The 21,312-nt window shown below is 42.2% G+C and overlaps 1 protein-coding gene and 1 long non-coding RNA gene across 2 annotated transcripts; one reads left to right on the forward strand and one right to left on the reverse strand.

The window, feature by feature from the left end:
• The first annotated feature begins 7,887 nt into the window (after positions 1 to 7,887).
• On the forward strand, positions 7,888 to 8,854 carry LOC148881165 (Heavy metal transport/detoxification superfamily protein). Its single transcript, XM_088970079.1, has 2 exons — positions 7,888 to 8,134; positions 8,443 to 8,854. Exons 1-2 carry the CDS (start codon positions 8,011 to 8,013, stop codon positions 8,694 to 8,696), a joined length of 378 nt encoding a protein of 125 aa, XP_088826205.1. The 5' UTR covers positions 7,888 to 8,010; the 3' UTR covers positions 8,697 to 8,854.
• Positions 8,855 to 12,463: 3,609 nt separating this feature from the next.
• Positions 12,464 to 17,346, reverse strand: LOC148881166 (uncharacterized). The gene is made up of 2 exons (XR_016104759.1): positions 16,610 to 17,346; positions 12,464 to 12,929 (listed from the first exon to the last, which is right to left on the reverse strand). It is a non-coding gene; the product is annotated as an uncharacterized LOC148881166 (long non-coding RNA).
• Between the last annotated feature and the right edge of the window lie 3,966 nt (positions 17,347 to 21,312).

Raw genomic sequence — 21,312 nt, forward strand, 5'->3', positions numbered from 1 at the left:
AAGGAGAGGCAGGGCCTTCGGGTGATGTTGAAGTGCCTTCCGATGGCGAAGAAGTGGCTCCGGGCATGTAAATTTTTTTTTTTTTTTTGCCAATGTACTGTTTCTTGCAATGGAGTCCTTTTCCCCTTGCTCATCTTCCCCGAGCTGTTTCTTTGCCGGGTTTTTAAATTTTCGTGGTCTTTTATGCCGCGAACTGATTTTTTGCCGAGCTGATAATGTGCTGTCTACGCCGAAGTTCCTCAGCTTGCCTTGTGGCACATAGGGCCTGACTTCGTCCACTTCGCTAGGTGGTTTATAGGTAGTATCGCCTCAAGTTCACGATGTTCCACGTTCGGGGTACTCATTTGCCTTCCAAGGTTTCGAGTTCGTATGCGCCCCCGAGCGCTGTTTTTACTTTATAGGGCCCTTCCCAATTAGGTCCAACCTTTCCGATGCCGGGTTCGGGCACCATAATCTTACGGAGGACCAGGTCGCCGACTCGGAAGCTTCGTTGCTTTACTCTGCTATTGTAGTAGCGAGCTACCTGCTGCTGGTATGCCGCTGTTCGGATGTGCGCGAGGTCCCTTACCTCGTCCAGTAGGTCGAGGTTGGTGCGTAACTAATCTCCGTTCGTCCGATCGTCGTATGTTTCTAATCACAACGTTGGTATTTCGATTTCCCCCGGGATCATTGCTTCAGTGCCGTAGGTGAGGTTGAAGGGGGTTTCTCCCGTGGCTGCTTTTTGGTCGTTCGGTGAGCCCATAAGACACTTGGTAGCTCTTCGGCCCACAATCCCTTAGCTCGATCCAGACGTGCTTTCAGTCCGCGTAGGATGGCTCTGTTCATTACTTCCGTCTGACCGTTTTCCTGCGGGTGCGCGACTGACGTGAAATTTTGCCGAATCCCCATGTTCTGGCACCACTCTTGGAACTTGATATCCTCGAACTGTTTGCCGTTGTCGGAGATTAGAACCCGAGGTAACCCGAACCAGCATACTATGTTCTTCCAAAAGAAGTTTTGTATGTTTCGAGCCGTAACAGTTGCCAGAGGTTCGGCTTCTATTCACTTCGTAAAATAATCTACCGCAACAACTAAGAATTTTCTTCCGCCTGTTGCTGGTGGGAATGGCCCTAGGAGGTCGATGCCCCATTGTGCAAAGGGCCACGGGCTGGCGATGTATTTGAGGTAGGAGGCAGGTTGATGGTGGATGTTAGCGTGCTTCTGACACTTGTCGCATTTTCTGATGAGCTCGACAGCTTCTGCCTTCATCGTTGGCTAGTAGTATCCTTGTCGAAGTGCCTTTTGGGCGAGTGCTCTGCCCCCCAAGTGTCCGCCGCACAGGCCTTCATGAGTGTCGCGGAGTATGAACTCGGCTTCGGTAGGTCGCAGGCACCGCAAATAGGGGAGCGTGTACGACCGTCGGTATAACCGTTCATCTATTATGACGTATTTGGCCGTCTGGCGCTGCACCCTCTTGGCCGCATTGCGTTCTGCAGGGAGGGTTCCGTCTATCAGGAAGCTCGCGAGTGGATCGATCCAGCTCGGCTTTGCTTCTAAGACGGGAGCGACCTCCTCTGTACCCCCGAGAATACTAGGCCGATGTAAGTCCTCTATGTACACAGTTCTCATATTGTTGTGACTCGTACTGGCTAACCGGGACAGGGCATCGACCTCAGTGTTTTCTGACCTCGGGGTTTGCCTGATGATGTGTGACCGGAAGTTGAGCAGGGCTTCTTTTACTTTGGCCAAATATGCGATCATGGAAAGATCGCGTGCTTCGTATTCGCCGGTAACTTGGTTTACCACGAGCTGAGAATCGCTGCAAATGACCAAGTGTTTTGCCTTAACCTTTCGCGCTAGGTCCAGCCCGGCGATCAGCGCTTCGTACTCTGCCTCGTTGTTGGATGCCACGAACTCAAAGCGTAGTGCGTATTCTACTTTTGTGCCACTCGGGCCGCACAAGACTATTCCAGCTCCACTGCCTTGCCGGTTCGAGGAACCATCCACGTGAAGGATCCAGGGCTCCTCATCCCAGTTTGCGCTTCGCCTGACCAGGAGAGATGCCACACTGGCTGCTACTTCACGGGGTTCGGACTCTATGGGCTCAGGAGCTCCAGGTTCGCCGCAACTGGGGACCTCGGGCTCGACCTGTGGGGCTTCGTGGTTGAATGTGCACTCAGTGATAAAATCTGCCAAAGCTTGGGCCTTGATAGCAGTTCTCGGTTTGTACTAGAGGTCGTACTCGCTGTGTTCGATGGCCCATTTCGTCAGTCGATCGGAGACTTCGGGTTTGAGTAAAACTTGTCTAAGAGGTTTGTTAGTTAGGACGATGACGGTGTGAGCCTGGAAGTACGGGCGGATTTTCCAAGCTGCTATTACTAGGGCGTATGCTAGTTTTTCTATCTCCGGGTACCTTGCCTCTACTCCCTGCAAAATTTTACTAACATAATATATGGGTCGTTGGACCCGGTCTATTTCCTTTATCAGTACCGAACTGACCGCCTCGTCGCTCGCCGAGAGGTACAGTTCTAAGACCTCGCCCACCTCAGGCCAGGCTAAGGTTGGCACACTAGCGAGGTAACCTTTTAGTTCGTCGAACACGAACTGGCAGTCCTGGGTCCACTCGAACCCTTTGCCTTTGACTGCCTTGAAGAAGGGTAGGCAGCGGTCTGCTGACTTAGACAAGAAGCGGCTTAGAGCGGCTATGCGGCCATTTAGCCTCTGAACCTCTTTTACTTTCTGAGGTGGTTTCATATCTAGAATGGCTTTTATTTTGTCCGGGTTGGCCTCAATACCGCGTTGATTGACAATGTAGCCTAGGAACTTGCCCGAGGTGATGCCGAAGACACACTTGTTGGGGTTCAACTTCATGCTAAACTGACGCACGATTTGGAAAACAGAATCTAAGTCTTGTATTAACTCTTGTGAAAACTGAGTCTTGACGACCATGTCGTCTACATAGCACTCTATCTTCGTACCAATCAGGGGTCGAAATAGCATATTTACAAGTCTTTGGAAAGTCGCCCCGGCATTTTTTAGTTCGAAGGGCATGACTTTGTAACAATACAGGCCGAACTCGGTTATGAATCTGGTTTTTTCCTCATCGGATGGGTCCATCCTAACTTGGTTGTAGCCCGAGTAGGCGTCCAGGAAGCTTAGCAACTCATTTCCCAAGGTCGCGTCCACTAGGCGGTCAATTCTAGGGAGGGGGAAGCAATCTTTCGGGCAAGCTCGATTCAGGTCGGTATAGTCGACGCACATGCGCCACTTGCCGCTTGCCTTTTTTACCAACACCGGGTTGGCCACCCAGCTTGGGTAATGGACTTCCCTTATGAAGTTTGCTGCGAGGAGCTTCTCGACCTCCTCGTCAACCGCTCTCCAGCGTTATGGGGCTAAGTTGCGTTTCTTGTGTCTAACGGGTCTGACTACAGGGTCAGTATTAAGTTTGTGAGTTATCAGTCCGGGGCTAATGCCGGGCATGTTGGCCGCGGACCAGGCAAAAATATCTAAATTTTGAAGTAAAAAACTCACCAGTTCGGCTCGTAGGGGGCCTTCGATGGAAGCTCCGATGCTTAGTGTGCGAGCTGGGTCCGTAGCTGAAGTCGGGATTGCGACTGTTTCCTCCGTGGGTGAAGCTCGCTCCCCACCTTTCTCCGCAGGCCGCCTTGGCTTTTCCCTTCAGGGCGGCAACGTAGCACTTGCGGGACTCGAGCTGGTCGCCCCGCGCTACCCCTATACCGAAGTCCGTAGGGAACTTCATGGCCAAATAGTAGGTGGAGACCGCCGCCCGTAGGATATGCGTGATCGGCCGCCCTATTATGGCATTGTATGGGGAGGGGGTCGCGACTACCAGGAAATCATGGTTGAGTCTGACCGCACAAGGCCATGTGCCGACTTCCACAAGGACTGTTACTTTTCCGAGGGGTCTGACTTCCTCTCCGCTGGAACCTACCAGGGGAGTGTTCGCAGGCTTCAGCTCGCTCCTCTGTAACTGCAGCTGGTCAAATGTTGATTTGAAGAGGATGTCCGCTGAGCTGCCCGAATCTACGAGTATGCGTCTGACCTCGAAGTCGCTGATCCTTAGCTTAATGACAAGCACGTCATCATGGGGGTAGTGGACTCCTCGCGCGTCGTCCTCCGTGAAAAAGATTGGTTCTTCGGTCTTTGGTCTCTTTGGGGGATTCCGTTCTTCGAGGGCCGCTTCATGAACTGAAGTCCGGGCTGCTGTCGAGGTACACCCCGCTACCACCGAACCTCCCACTATTACATGGATGGTTCCCCGAACTGGCCTCTCTTCCGAAGGCTGCTTCTGCAATGGTTCGGCAGGTCTGTTGCTAGACTCGGGGGCATCCTTTTCGTGCTCCCTTTGCCGACATGCTTTATTGTTATTGCTGTGCTGTACAAAGTTTCTCAAGTATCCGCGACGGATGAGTCCCTCTATCTCGTCCCGGAGGTTATTACACTGTTCGGTGCTATGACCATGGTCTCTATGGAAACTACAATACAAATTCTTGTTTCTCTCGTTCGGATTTCCCTTTAGGCGAGGTGGCCACTTAACATACGGAACGTCTTTGATCGTCATTAAGATCTCTGTCCGCCTTGTGTTTAACGGCGTGTAGTCCGTTTGAACTGCTAGGGGGGCCCGGAAGGACTGGTTCGGCTTCGGCTCCCGGGTCGGGTTTTTTCTATTCGCTGGGTTGGAGAGCTCGCCTTCTCTCTTTCTTTTCTCGTTCCCACCTTCGGTTCATTGGTTGATTTCTTCCTCTATCCTCATGAACTTATCCGCGAGTTTGAGGAATTCAGTCACGGTCGTGGGTTGGTTGGCCACCATGTGCCATTTGAACTCTTTGTGCGTCACCCCTCTTTTGGCCGCCGCGAGCTGCACTGCGAGGTCCAACTGCGGTATCTGCAAGCATGCTTTGTTGAACCGCTTGATGTAGCCCCGAATAGATTCTCCTTCTCTTTGGACCACTCCGAAGATGCTTTTCTCTGTTCTGGGGCACCGTCGGCTGGTGACAAAGTGTGTGGTGAAGACTTGCACGAACTGGGCCCAGCACTTTATCAACCCGGGGGGCAGGTTCCTGTACCAAGTGCGGGCTACCCCCCTGAGGGTGGTGGTAAAGGCCACGCACATGCACGATTCGTTGGCCCTGGCGAGGTGCATTTGCGACTGAAAGGCGTCAACGTGGTCGTTGTGGTCGAAGGACCCGTCGTACTTGTCCAGAGGTGGGAGCTTGAAGTCTCTGGGTAAGGGGACCGCCAGGAGTTCCGATGCGAAGGGGGAAGGAACGGAGAGAGCCGGGGCAGCCCCTACCTCGTCCGAGCTCGTGTCTTTGCCTCTGAATTCCGACAAGGCACGGGTGGCGGTTCAGCGACTTTGCCGGCAACTTCGCCGTTGAGTGGGCCTTGTGCTGGCGCTGCTGGCCTCCATGTTACCGAGCTCAATGGGCCCGGAATGCTGGTAGTCTGCCGCCAGGGCGCTGAATCGGTTTTCGATGAGCGGGAGCTCGGGCTTGGAGCGCCGGGGTGCCGACCTCGCGGGCGAGGTTCCCGACCCGCCTGCGGGTTGCGAGGCGGGGATGACATTTTTCTCTCTTTGGCCTGGGGACGAGGCCTGGCTGTTGGGGTGGTTCTGGGGCCGGGATGCCTTCGCCTGGCGGGGGCGCCCATCCTGCGGGGAGGCCTTGACCGGCCTCGGAGCGGGGTGGCGAGGTGGAAGTAGTGGTTGGTTCAATGGCAGTTGGGGGAACTGCTGTTGATAGTGATACTGGGAGATGTCGTGCAGCACTTGGTGCTGGTGAAGCTGGTGTTGCTGGAACTGTTGCATTTGGGCTTGCATTGCCCGCATGCATTGCATCAGGTCCTCCAATCGGTTTTGGCTGGCTGCTAGGGGGACGGCAGTTGGTTCAGTGAAGGTTGTCTCAATGGGGAGAGGAAAGGGGACGCTTGTGGTAGGAGGGTTTACGGGTGCCACTGCTTGTGGCGCGTTCAAGATGGGGATCCCATCCGTCGAAAGGGGGATGGTGAACTGTCCAACGCACACTACGGGGACCTGAAGTTGCTCCCCGGTGGCGTTTGTCTCCGTGCCACGTCCGGTGTTGCTGGAGGAGGCCATGAGTGTTGGGTTTTTTGAAGAAAAAGGGGTTATCGAAGTTTGGAGGGAGGCTTTTTGAAGCGTTTCCCACAGACGGCGCCAATTGATGGAGCATGATCCGGCTGGTCTTAGCTGTCCGCTGCCTTGCTTCCGAACGGGGTAGCAGGGAACCTGAAACGGAGGAGATGGGAAAGCTCCAGGGGGAACCCGGTGTAGAGGCTCCAAAGCTCAAGTTAGAATCCTTCAAAAGCAAGGTAATACCAGATAGCGCAAAGTTTGCATACCTCCGTTGTCGGGGGGCAGGGGGTTCTTATAGTCACTTCGTGTACTCGTCCCGAGGCCCTTGTCAGATCGGGTATGATTACCCTTGTGCTTGTCAATTCGGCCGTCGTTCTTTCTGCTGAGACAGAACCGTCACTGCCTAACCGTCTAACTGGAGATGGCGGTGTTAGTGGCGGTGGCAGGTGGCCGTTTAGAGTGCTACTGTCAAACGTCAGATCCCAAGTTAGTCAGGCGTGGCGCCCTCGAGCACGGACTTCCCTAGTGTCAGGCATGGTACGACTTGTTTGGTTTTGGTGCCCAGAATGTGGTGCGAAGTGCTGAGAGAGGCGGTCTTGAGCTTGGAGGTATCTATAGGGCAGGTCAGTTCGGCGAGGTGTATCCCGAACTGTTACAAGGTGGGTCAGTTCGGCGAAGTGTATCCCGAGCTGTTACAAGGTGGGTCAGTTTGGCGAAGTGTATCCCGAGCTGTTACAAGGTGGGTCAGTTCGGCGAAGTGTATCCCAAGCTGTTACAAGGTGGGTCAGTTTGGCGAAGTGTATCCCGAGCTGTTACAAGGGTCAGTTTGGCGAAGTGTGTCCCCTTGTTCCCGTCTAGACTGGGCCCCTTTTGCCGAGCTATTGTTTCTGCCACGTGTCACATAATAGAGAGGTCGGGCCAAATCTTCCTTCATCAATACTCCCTAGACTCCCTTAAAACATTCCCAAGTTTGAAAATGTAGGAAGTTCCTCTCGTTATTACAAAAAAGAATTTATATGCGTGGTTGGGATTGGGAGCGATACCAATTGAATGTTGAATCTCCATCAAAGCAAACACCAACCGGCCAACCCCTTAGAAGGCTTAATTTTAACATTTGGGATTTCCTACTCACTTTTCCTATCCATTCTCTACCCGTCGTGAATTGGAGCCACACATCTCTATTATGAATTGAGAGATTTGTGCGGGTGGAGAATGGATAAGAAGTGAATAAGAAAACTGGGCTCTAATTTTAACTCACCAAAGTACTCATCCCCTCCCTCCTATGCATTCTTGTCAAGAATATAATCCCAACTACTTAACTTCCAACCTTTGAAAAGGCAAACAAGATGTTCCAGCTGATTATTAATAAATAAAAAGAAGTCACATGGGAGCCATACCAGTTCAATGAGTCCAATCTCCTCCATGAAAGCAAACCAGAGTTCCTTCAAAAACTTGGACCAGAAAGCAAGATGATGACGCCTCTTTACATTCATCCTAGTCATGATCCATTTGGTCCCCATTAAAAAAACCAAAACAAAAGAAAAAAAGAGCAGCAGGTAGAATCTCAGGAACAAACTTCTGACCAAACATAAGCCTCCATGAACAGTAAAGCACATCAAGGGAGGAAAGAAACGAGAGACTAAAAGGAAAAAGTAGAGAGTAGCCTCCTTTCGACCGGGGAATCCATTTTAGATTTAATGAGAAGGTAATTGATTTGCATTTAAAAGATTACTTGATTGAGATGGGCTAATTATATATATATATATATAGATGTAGATATAGATATAGATATTTCATGACCATCAATCAACAGTTCGACCGGATCGAAGAAATAATTGTGGGAAGAAGACCATCAAATTCATTTTCATACATTGAGATCATTTAATTTGAGGCGTCCTGCAGCAGAAGTCTCAGGCTGAATGGCGAACCTGCAAATTGTCCCTGCTTACAGTAATGTGGAGGCTCAGTACGTTGAGATGATGGTGCCCCTCTATTCCTATGGCTGCGAAAAGAAAGTGAAGAAGGCCTTAGCCAATCTCAAAGGTAAACAAATGAAGGACCTTTGTTTGTCTCCTCGATCTCTCTTCTCTTGTAAGAGATGAGAATGCCCCTCTACTCCCCATGCTTGTTAATTTGCTTTCCTCTCTCAATCCTCCCTAGCTAGCTCTCTTAATTAATTATATAGCTAGAACAATAATAATATATTATAACTATAAAATACGAAAATACATGAATAGATGCATGCATGCATGGTGACAATGAATGCATGACCCCTCTACCTAACCTAATTAAACATGGTTAAATCAATGGATTAATCAGCTTTTCATTTTAATTAATTTGATTTTCATCAGGGATATACTCGGTGACTGTGGATTATAAACTCCAGAAGGTAACCGTGTGGGGCATCTGCAACAAATACGATGTATTAGCAACCATCAAGAGCAAGAGAAAGGAGGCCCGTTTTTGGGATTGTGATGACAAGACTGATGAACCGTGCTGCGCTATTATTCCTCAGTCAGTTGAACCAGTTATCCCCACCAAGGGTCGGATGTCCTTGAGTTGGAAAGCTTGGAAGAAGAAGGTGATTAAGTACTACCAAGGCTGAATTAAAGAAATACAATTTACTAAAATTACTACTGAGATCGAATCCCATTGATTGTTAACTAGTACTGTCGCTTCTCCATTTGCTTTATTCCATATAAATGTATATGCACTGTAAATTGAACAACCTTCATTGTAAATATTATATTATGTGGTCATCTAATAATTTCAACTCTGCATCCCTCCAACCTCAGAGCATAGTTGCAACAAGGGATTTATTTATTTATTTAATTTTTTTTTCCCAATGTGAGGTCGGAATGGTACCGTCCATAGTATAGCCTCCCGCCCCCGGCCCTTCCTCCTTTCTGTGTTTGTGTACGTATATGTATTTGTTAATCCAAAGTTCCAAACCTGGTCTAAAGCTTTATATGCCAAACTCAGCAATTCATTAATGCTAGAAAGAAGTTATAGTTTGATTCAAAGTCTGATAATTTAGTAAAAAAATATTGAAGAAATTTTGGCAAGAGATACATGTGTTCAATTTGTTAGTTTTTGTTCTGAACTTTTTAAAAACTAACGTAGAATTTAGTAATTTTGATGTATAAAAGGAAAAAAATTAACAATGTCAGATTTTTGAATTGTTAGAAATACGTTTTTTTATTACATTTTTAGAGTCTTAAATGTGCTGAAACCGTTGGCATTTGGAATGTTAGAACCTATGAAAAATGTCAGTTTTATATATAGTTTTAACTAGGGGTGATCATTGACCCGGCCTAGTTCAAAAATTTCTGGGATTAGGCCTAGGTTTTGCGTCTAGCCTAGCCAGGGTGGACGCTTACATCAATCCAAGATGAAATTGGGCCCAATACATATAACATTATGTAACATTGGGGTCAGAGAAGTTGGTCAATGGGATTGTGGTTTCCATTGACTGCTTTTTTCATGTTCATGTAGGATCCATGGAAAAATAAGTATCACTTATCCAAACAAATGAAGTGATACCCATCTCTCAAGTGAGTAAGTAACTTTCTCATTGGGGGTAAAATTTGACAATATGTATTAAGACAATTTTGTCCATTCTAATGTGGTTTTTATGGACAAAAGAGACATTGTATAATTTACCTAAGAATCAAATGAACATAAGTAAATTCACTTACCCAACTAAGTGTTTTCCAAGGTAGCACTTACCATCTAGGCTAGTGAATTTACCTAGGTAAGAAACTCTCTGAAAAATGATTGGGGCCTAATAGAGACTTATGCGATCCACAAGGTAGTGTTAAAAGATAACCACATATAATTGGGATGAGGATTGGATGATGATGATGATGATGATGATGATGATGATGGTGATGATGATGATGATGATGACGATGATGATGATGATGATATCAAAAGATTAGAGTACCCGGGATATAGACTTGGGCTAGGCATTCCGATACTTTAAGTTAGCGACGTGAGTATTTGGTAGCAGAGAGCTTGAGAAAGCAAGAGGGAATAGATTGCACTTACTGCACATACTTTTTGGTGGAATTGTGAGGACCTTTTATAGGCATCGAGGTTCGTGTTTCCTATCCAAGATACATGTGCACGACTGTCCTTATTGGTATGTTATCTTTGGATCACATTGCTTCCACATCGGCAATGATCCATATTCGAACTTCCCGAATTGTGCAGAAACTGTAGATACGTGTACTAGGTAGGCAACATGCCGCCGCCTGGCTCAGAGTCAATAGATGTGTCATTCCAGATAAGGGTGTTCCACTACGTAGGCCCGGATTGGGGAGATCATGCCGATCTCTGGGGTCTTTGGCTTGTCTTCCCGAGATGGTATGTGTGGCCCAGTCGAGGAGTGACCTACTAGCCTCTCACAGGTCAGGATTCAAAGCAGACTAGATAGTTCGGGTCATTTAGGTCCTATGCCACGTGGTGTCGAGGTGTCGTTAGATGGTTCGGGCTCACCACATGTCTTCTTGTGGTAGGTCGGCCAAATTACCTCTCATTATAAATATTATTTTATTATAAGTTCAATTAGATTTGAGCTACTCAAGCCAGGTATTATGAAGCTTAAACTTGGCTTGACTAACTACTCAACTCGACTCAATAATCTTTGATCATGGTTCAAGTTTTTAACATGCTGTCCTTGAATAGCTAACAAATTGGCTCAACTTTCTTACACTCCTAATGTAAGACAAGCTATTAACACTAACACCCTCTGTTATGTTCCTATCTTGTCTAGTATAAAGAAAAATTAAGTAATGTAGAGTGGGTTAATTTGAGGAAACTCAGGGCCCATTTGGTTCACAGTTGGAATCGGAATCAGAATCAGAATCAAAATGGTCTATTTCCATAGTTTATTTGGTTCAGATAGGAATGGGAATGGGAATTGGACTCAGCAAGAACCCCTAGAGTGGAGCTCTAGATTTCTTGGGGTGGATTGACCTATAAAAACCCTAAATGCTAGGATGATAAAAAAAAGCCTTTTTTTCCTCTTTTCTTTTCATTTTTTGTTTGTATTTTTTTTTACAGTGTATTGACTATTCACTACCAATACACCGGATATGCCACCAATACACCCTAATATATGTATGATACAAGTACGATTTGGTGAAAGAAAGATAGTACCACCTAATTTCCATAATATCCCATATCAAACTTTTAAAGATATAGCATGATCTCTACATCAGGCATATCATGCTGGAATTTTAAACTTTGCTTCCTTCATATAAATTCTTCACTCTTTCACAAATGATAGAAAGTGAATCAACTCAGAACACGGTTTTCCTCATTTTATAACAGCTCGAAGAGTAATTTGCACTAGGCATTTTAAGTATTGATATTTTCAGCTTAGCAATACTAAAAAAAAAAAAGAAAAGGAGTTGATGTTTCCTAACATATAAGTTAAAGTAATGAGACAAGCGGAATAATTAAGTGGTTGTCTAATTAGAATGGTTATTACTAATATTAGTTGTGGCACCATCACCCGTAATTCCTCAATAACAATAATTTAAGTGATGCATGACATGAAAAACAGTGATTGATTTTTTAGAGGTGCAACTTGGGCAGGCCCAATTTGAGCCTGAATCGGCCCAACTCAAAATTTTACATGGGCTAGGCTTGGATTTTTGGTCTTCGGGTTGGGTTGGATTTAAGAAGTCGGGCTTTGTTATTTTTGGGTTGGGCCCAAGTTTAGCCCTTAGGTAGTCTAAACCCGGCCCAAGCCCAACCCAACTATACACATTCATACATGCATATGTATATATGTAAATTTTGCATAAATACACATACATACATACATACATGCATACATACATCTTTGAAGAAAGGGGAGCACTTGGGCAATGAATCTGATGGGTTTTTATCGAAAATTATATTTTGATTGGTCAAATCCCTTTAGGTATCTTGTCTTTTCTGCATCATAAGTACCTATTGGGTACTCATCTTGATGGAGTGTGATTTTTTACTTGAAGGATGGATTTTGGTGCAGGGGACAGTCATGGATGTTGGGATTCTACAACCCATACAAGTATGACTAGGGTATGATATTAGGCTAAACCTGAGCCTTCCCGACCACATATTATTGGAAGGCATATGAAGTTTATGTATTAAGTGTTGGATTTAATAATATTTTGATTTTTTTATGTGAAAGATAATTGATAGTTTGTGATTTTTATATGTCTTAATCAAATAATTGAATGTTTTGTTGTTTGATCATGTTTTTTTTTTATTTATTGGTTATATATAATAAGAAATAATAAAAAATTAAATGTAGGTTCTAAACTCAATCCACCCTACCCTTGAATGTAGAGGGTAGGGCCGAAGAAGGTTTTGCATTTTTATATATAGAAAAGGTTTAAATTTTTAAAATCCAACCCATTACAAGAATAAATCTAACCCATTACAGGTTTACATTTTTTTTGAAAGATAAAACCAAAATATATTACTTAGAGGAGCAAACTACAAAGTTCTGTACAGAGGGAATAAAGGAAGGATAATGAGAAAGCAAAATATGTTTTTGTGAACTATGTTTACACCATTTTGCTAGCTCATGTGCAGGAACATTATATTTTCTGTTAATATATACAAACTTTATAGAATTAAAGTTAGGAAGCAAGTTATAGTTGAAGCAGTCCAAGAGTAGTCCAATGTAGAGAAGATCGACGTTCAAGTGCATTGATCACCATCTGAGAGTCGGAGAAAATTATGAGATTAGATTTTCCCAGTTTGTGAGCATAAGATATTCCTTGATAGATTGCAAAAAGTTCTGCTTCCTCTACTGATCTCAAAAGTTTTCTTCCACCTACAACTTGTAAGCACTCCAATTGAGTAGTTAGAATAATAATCCCAAAAGAGAAATAAAATTGGGTAAGTTTGCCTGCATTTGTAAAGATGATACAATCAGTATTATGATTAGGATGAAGACATAATTGAGGAGGGAAGGTTGGATTTGAAGTACGATCTGTTGATTTATCCAATATTCGGTTAAAAATATATTTGTTTTTGGAATAACCCACATATTAGAAAGGTCAAAATCCTCAAAAACACTTTCATTTCTTGTAAACCAAATATAGTATAATGCAATAGCATATCAGCTAACAATCTTGCGAAAGTCAATTTTGTTTGGAATTTTTTGTGCAAGACTAATTATACATTCAATCCAGTTATGACTAAAAGATGTGTCTAATATAATGTTCTAGGGAGATGCAAAGAGAATAGTTTGAGTAAAGGAACATTCAAGGAATAAATGATTGGTAGATTATGGATGGTTATGGCAAAAGACACAAGATTTATCTTGATCTTGGCTGAATAATTTAGTTTTTATGGGAAGGTAATTATGTATGATACGCTAGAATAAGAGTTGATACTGAGGGGGACAAACCTGACTCCAGATCCACTTAATGCATGATTTCAAATTATCATTCAACAGAGATAAACTGTTTTGGATTAAACCTTTATAAGCCATTGAAGTTGAGAATTTCCCTGAAAAATGTTTAGTCCAAATCCATGACATGGGAGTATTTGCAGGAAGGATAGGAGTTTGGAGTATGAGTGATTCTTGTATACTATCAAAAAGAGAACGGATTACAGGTGTATTCCAATCACCGTTTCGGATTAAATCAATAAAAGTATAATTCAGAATTTTTGTAGTAATAAAGCAATGGATCATGTGAAAAGAATTATTATTTTGGACCCAAGGTACATGGTAAATTGGATTTGTGGAGTTTACTGAAACAATGAAACCAACCTCATGAAAAAGGTTTTGAATCTTAGGAGTAGTGGATTTCCAAAAATAAGAGCTAGTATGTGGAATGGATGGAGGAAAAATATCATTCAAAGGGATATATTTTGATTTCTAGATCTAAGCCCACCATATATGTTGATCATTCAGGTAATGCTAGACAAGCTTCTTGAGAAAAATTAAATTAACCAGTTTGATTTCTTGAAATCCTAAACTTCCATGGTTTTTAGGTAAGGATAGTTTGGACCAAGAACACCAATGGTAAGGATGGGGTTTGGATGTTGATTTACCCCACCAGAAATTTTTAACAATACGATCCAGAGCAGAAATTGTTTTTTGTGGTAATTGAGCTATAGTCATAGTATGATTAGGAATAGATTGAAGAACAAATTGAATAAGAATTCATTTACCCACTCGACTAATGGCTGAAGCTTTCCAAGTATTAAGTTTATTTCTAAGAGTATCCAAGAGGAAAGAGAGTTGGTTGTGTTTGTTTCTACCCCAAATTAAAGGAAGCCCTAAGTATTTAGAATTGATAGGAAGGTTTTTCATTTGGAGTTGTCTTCGAATCATTCTTTGATGGCAAGGATGAGTTTTTTACTAAAATAAATGCTGGATTTTTCCAAATTGATTAATTGGCCTGAACTATGTTGGAAATTATCAAGAATGATTTTAAGATTGTCTATTTCCTCCCGATGGCTTCTCATAAATAAAAGAATAGCATCAAAAAAAGATGTGAAATAGGAGTTGTAGAGGAAATTTGGATTCCTTGAAGCTGATTTTCCTATTCAGCTTTATGAATCATACGAGTTAAGCATTCCATTGCCAGGATGAAGACGTAGGGGGATAAAGGGCCCCCTTGTCTAAGACCTCAAGAAGGTGAGAATTTGCTTTCAGCTGAAACCATTTTAAATAATAGAATAGGAGACAGAGGAGATACATTCTAAAATGATTTGACAGAAATCATGGGAGAATCCAAGGGATTTTAGTATTGCTAACAAAAAGGACCATTCAAGTCTATCATAGGCTTTGGCCATACCTAGTTTTATAGCTATATATCCAGTGCCTCTCTTATGATGTTTGAGATAATGGAAAACTTCATGGGAAATAATGGTATTATCTACTATTCGATGTCCTAGAATAAAGGCTGGTTGATTTGGGGAGATACATTTATCCAGAACAATAGGCAATCTATTGGGTAGAATTTTTGAGATGATTTTGTACATGGCATTACAAAGACTGATGGGATGAAAATCTTGTACCTTGGTACAATTTTCTTTTTTTGTAACAATGTAGATAAACGTATGATTTAACAGTTTCAACAGTTTCTTATTTTGGAAGAATTCTTTGGAAAAATTTATGATTTCGGTGCTCATCAAATCCCAGTATTCCTTGTAGACTAAAGTGGGCATTCCATCAGGTGTAGGAGATTTTAGACTTCTTATACTCAATAGGGCTGATTTAATTTCTTCTTTAGAGGGGATGGCAACTAAGATGTGATTGTCTTCCTTAGTAATGATGGGGGAAAAAGATCATTGATAAAGGATAAGCCAGAGGAAGTTTGATGGGAAAAGAGATCTGAAAAGTAGGAGATAAAAATATCTACACTATCATTGTGATCAGTAATCCAAGATCCTTGACTATTCTTAACTCCTTGAATGCCATTTCTTCTCTGGTGGCACATGGTGTTTTTATGAAAATAATTGGTATTTCTATCTCCCAAGTTTAGCCAGAGTTGTCTAGATCTTTGTCTCCAGAAACTTTCAATTTAATATTGGGGGTTGTCATGTTGTTTGTAAAGAGAGGCTAGTTTATTCTGATCCCATGGTGTTGATTGTTCCACCGAGATTATTTGAGATTTTAATTCATTTAATTTAATCTGGGGATCAGTAAACTTAGTTTTCCTCCAAGTAATCAAATTTTGTTTAATACTATCCATTTTGGAGAAAAGTCGATAGGCAGCATATCCATTTATATTACAGTCCCACCCATGTACTATTTCAAATCTGCAAGATTCCTTTACCAGCCACATTTTATAGAATTTGAAAGGTTTGGGATATTGAATTTTCCTAGGTGATATATTCAAAATTAAAGGGTGGTGGTCAGAACCCCATCTAGCTGCTAAAGATAAGGAAGCATGAGGAAAAGCTGACATCCAGTCAGGGGTGGCTAAGGCTCTACCTAAAGTACAGATAATTAGGCCTAAAGATCTTTTGTTAGACCAGCTGAGTCGGCCTCCTTGAATGTGAAGTTCGGTAAGATCTTGATCTAGAATTAAATGGTGATATTGAGTAGAGGTAAATTTAGAGGGTCTGTCAGAAGCCGAAGGATTCTAAATTGTAACATGGTCTGCTTCATTAAAATCACCAATTAAAAGGAACAGTAAATTGAAGGATTGTAAATCCTTGATTGAGCCAAAAAGAAAGAGACACTAGGATTATGTTTCCAAAAAACCGCTAGTCCTCTTGCTTGTCCTTTGGGAGGAATGAAATAAGAGTTAGAATAATTAAATCGGTGAGCCAACAATTGCATTTTTTCTATAGGAATTTTGGTTTTACAGAGAAAAAGAAAATCAGGATTATACTTTTTGACCAAAATTCCTAATCCTTGAACTGCTTTGGAACGTTCAGTCCCACAACAGTTCCAACTAATAATTAACATTGGTAGTCTTGTGGCTGTTGCAGGTCAGCCACCACCACCTTTGTCCGAAGGAAAGAAAAAGAACATAAAAAGAAACAAACCTGATCTATCATATCGGCCTGGTTAGCATTTACAGTCAGCACCTCGTGGTTCAGAACATGAAGAGTAATATCATTGTTTTGATTTGGATTAACAACAGAAAGGATTCGTTCAATTTGATGACTTTGAGTGGAAGATTCAAGTCTGTCATAGATGGGAAGGTCAACTAACTCTTCAATCTCTAAGTGTTGCAGGAGATCTAACCTAGGGCGTTTTCCTCTAGAGGAAGACGTACCCATTGGATTTGATCAGAAAGCATTTGTTAGGGCGGTTTGGATGTGGAGAGATAGTTGGAAGGTTTCCGAGGAATTTCTTAGAGATGGAGAAGTATGTTCAGAGGGATTGGTAGTAGATGAAGAAGAAGTGACCCTTGCTAAAGTGGAATCGATGGGAGTAGAAAGAGGATGAGTATGAGAAGGGTAGAAGGTGGTTCAGTCGGTGGTGGGGGTCCAATTTTTCCGAATGGGAATTTCTACCCTCAACCAAGGACCAAGGTGGTGCATGGAACGCTAATTAAAAAACTGTTCAAAAGACTGGCCAGTAATATGAGAGAAAAGGTGGAGCATCGTTGAAACAAATGACCAACTCTTCCACAAAAATAACAGGTGAATGAAAGAAATTCATACCGGTAGACTACCTAGTGAGAAGCACTAAAAAACAATCTTATATTAAGGGGTTGATCAATTGTAACAAAGATTTTAGCACGAATTAATTGGATGACCTACGTCGACAGAATGGATGTTATAAGAAAGGTCATGGAATTGAACCGAAAGTTCTATTTGATTCAATTGTCATTCATATTGAAATGTACCAGAAACCCAAGGTTTCAAGATTATCCACTATCAGCCTAGTTCTAACCCACGGCCTCCTAATCTTAGGTTTGCTGATACTGCATAAAGCAAAAAAGAAAAAATTGCCTTCCAAATTGTGCCTTCAGAACTCCAACGCCACGTGGATAATTTATAAGATACTGTCTGCTGAAATGGCAACTTTCGTTAGCTTTTGTTTTAAGCGTAGACATAGACAGACATGTAGAAAGATTAAAAACAGTGTTGGGACCTATATATAATAGGAATCGATTCATTGTGAAATGTGAACAATTCATTATCACGAGGCCATCCCCCCTGAAGAATGAACGAGTAATTTGTGCTTGTAATATTATACACTTAATCATCTCCTCTTGACAGGAGAACAGGAAGCCAAGTACGTGTCAGCTGTAAACGACAAAAAAGAGCAGGATGTCATCGCCACGTTATTGGTGAGTCCTCCTGCCTCCCTTTTTTGTCAGAACTCAGGTGATGTCCCAAGCTGATGACTCAGATGTTTGGTAAAGTAAGTTCCCACGCCATGTGAAACCCACTTCTCGTCCCACAATTTTGTTCTTTCTTAGCTGTCAGTTTCAGGGAATCCACCGCCACGCCTTTTTGTTTGGGCTCTAAGTCTCTAATACTTTGCCAATTGCCAATCCAGGCCCAGGTCCACATAACCGCCCCAATCGCCCCCACAATCTATGTACACGTAAAGAATTAAAAGTTTCTCGAAAAGGGTGATGGACCACTCGAGGCGCTGCTGGTCTTCCTTCCAATAACAACACTTGTCAACATTCTTTCTCTCACTAAAGGCTAAAGACATCCGTCACGGATCCTAGAAATTTTTGCTCAAAATCCCCTGTTTCCCAATGGGTTGTAAATTAATTGTAATGGCGTCCTCAATTTAATTTCCACCTGAGAGATGATTCCACTGCCACGACGACCCTTGGCCTTTTTCAAATTCCATTAAGAAGATGAGTTCCAACAACTAAAGCTAATGTAGATGTTTTGGATTAGTGGTTTCGCTTTCGAGTAACATATATATGTAGGTAGGTGCATTTATTCATGTATTTTTTTTAGGTAAATAAATCAATAATCATTTTAGTCATAAAAAATTAATATTAAATACGTATTTTTGTCTCATTAAGTATTTGTAATTTTTTCCCAAATGAAAAAATTATTTATCCATCTAGAAAGTAGGTATCACTTATTTGGATAAATGATATACACTTTCTTCGGTTTCTATATAAATTTGAAAAATAAACAACATATATTTTTTTGTTAATGGGATTGATCAACTTTTTCCTCTCAAAATCCAAAAAAAAAAAAATGAAAGCCCCCTTAATATACATTTAATGATATATGGCCACAAATTAATCATTCTCTATAGCTAGCTAGCCTTGGTGGTTCTGTTTTTATATTAGTTACATATCTTTTGTGATGGTGCACGATCCGGTCACTCCTAGCTGCGGGTGCGTGGCTCCTGGGTGGTACCTAAGATGAGGAATCCCTGGGGGCTTGCCCGGCAAGAACACTCTGATGCTTAAGTTAGAGCTCTGTGAAAGATGTAAGGAAAGTAAAGGAGGCTAAGAGTATAGATAGCACGAGTATCAGAAAATTACCTCTACCCTTTGGGATTGGGGCTACTTATAACAGAATTCTATCAAATCAGGCCCACCTACTTCTGTCAGGGCAGGTATAACCGTCACTGTCGTCCTGCCACAGCCGTTATAGCTAGGGCTGAAGTGGCACGTGCGGGACCGTCGTTGCAAGGTACGTACTTGTCAGATGTAAGACATCTTCCAAAGGTGGCGGGCACGACACTGTCTGACAAAAGACGTGATCGCAGTCTCCAGGTTTGTCGGGCACAGTTGTCAGGCAGGAGATCTTCCTGTGATATGCCAAACCGTTCTTGTGTGAGCTACCCTACAAGTGGCGAGCTACCTGCGACAAGCTACACTGAGCCACCTATGCAAGTGGCGAGCTACACCAATGGCACTGACCCGAAGTGTCTTTACCTCGGGGTGACTAGAGACAAATCGGGGCGTTCCTTCCTTGGGAGTGGCCTAGAACCCATTGGGAGGAGCCCAGGCATTAGGAAAAGTCAGGAGGCCCCGAGCTCGGAAGCAGCTCGAAGCGCTTCAGCCTTGTGAAAAAGGTGCAAGGCAGACGACTCTCGACGAGTAGCCTAACTCGTCGAGTTGCCGGATTAAACTCGGTGAGCCCTTCTCACCGAGTTTCGGTTATGCTTGTTGTGCTGTCACGCTGAATCATCGCTTGAGCAAGATCATACCTACGTGTCCCCATGCTAGATTTTCTTGCTAGATTTTATGTTGTAATTTAATTTTCTTGTTAGATTTTATGTTGTGTGTCTCTCTATGCTTATAAAAAGGAGGAAAGATGATGCCGAGGTGGATACCCTTTAAATTTATACCATTGCCATTTTTTGGCATTTAGCTTTAATTTCATATTTACGGTTTCTCACTCCAAATCGTTTAAACTTACAAGATTCTCTAATCGAGTTTTTCCTACACCAAGAATCCTATATTTCTTTTAAATTTCTTGGCCAAATAAGAACTCAATAGCAAACCAATTCCTTAATGATAATTACGTTACATTTAGATCCCGATTCGATCGTTTATCCTAACCATTGCTTCAATTATTTTCCTCGGACTAAATCCTGCCAAAATATCGAATTTACTGCTGTGTTGAAATGAAAAGAGAAAAAAAAAGTTACCATATGAATATAAAAAGCGCATGCACATGTATCTACTCTTATAATTGTACTATTTTGTTTCACTTTAGTTATATTTAAATTAATGAAAATTACTTAAATCTTCCTTATATACAAACATTACAACTGCACCACTTCTACATATATTTTGGTCTCTGCAAAAACCTCTATTCATGTTTCAATGTTTCAAATAGATATGCAAGCATCCCGCTCTTTTAATTGTCCTGATGGAAAATGTAATGTAATGTATTAAAGTTTTTTCTTATGAGAAATTTTATTGAAATAAAGATTTATCCAACCAATTACTCCCATAAAAGATTATTCAGTACTTTATTTAAATTATTCACTTCATCAAGTGGACAGAAAAGGCCGAGTTTAAATTTAATTCACTCTTACTTGCAAAAAAAAAAAAAAATCACGTTCAGTCAATAGTTGTAATTTCAATATCTCCATTACAAGATAGTTAATGGAAAGGAGGTGTGTATATAAATATTCTGAATGTGAAGGGAAATTTTTGTAGAGGTCATATTTATTTATAACCAGCCAAAATTTCATATGTTTTTCAAAATTAAGCTTAATTAAACATCATGTCCAGATTTCCTGCGCACAATTATCTACCCACAGTCCATTCACCTTGAATTGCAGCCACAAGTCAAGCCATCTTGTATTCTAAGATGTGTGATTGCAGTGCAGTGTGTGTAGAGAAAATGAACAGAAAATCTGGATACTTAAACATTCTCTTTAAAAAAAAAATGCATTACAATATGAACAAAAATGTCTAATGACAAGTGACAACAATTCCTTCTTCATTAAGTAACAAAACATAAATGAAGTTTTGAAAATACCATTATAAGATATATCAACAAAACAGACTCCTTTTGTAATAATAGATAACAGACTTGGCTAACATGATAATATAATCATTGTAACCTTCACGTATTATGACCCAATAGTATTCTCAGTCTTAACATATAGAATAGAGAGGCTATAAAATAAATATAACTATTAATCTACTCCGTACATATTTCAGTATTTCTATTGGGAATACGCTTGAATCCCCAGAAGGGACATTTGAATATCTGCACATCTAAAACACGATTGCCGCCAGATGCACGGCTATAGATCACCGGATGCATTATTATTTTATTTGTAGCAGTAGACA

Source organism: Nelumbo lutea, chromosome 1, assembly GCF_056320005.1.
Source record: "Nelumbo lutea isolate HS-2025 chromosome 1, American lotus-T2T, whole genome shotgun sequence".
Classification (NCBI taxonomy): domain Eukaryota; kingdom Viridiplantae; phylum Streptophyta; class Magnoliopsida; order Proteales; family Nelumbonaceae; genus Nelumbo; species Nelumbo lutea.

Coding starts and splice junctions, on each gene's coding strand:
- LOC148881165 (XM_088970079.1), top strand. CDS start 8,011: ATGGCGAACCTGCAAATTGTCCCTGCTTACAGTAATGTGGAGGCTCAG. Junction 8,135..8,442: donor GGCCTTAGCCAATCTCAAAG/GTAAACAAATGA, acceptor GATTTTCATCAG/GGATATACTCGGTGACTGTG.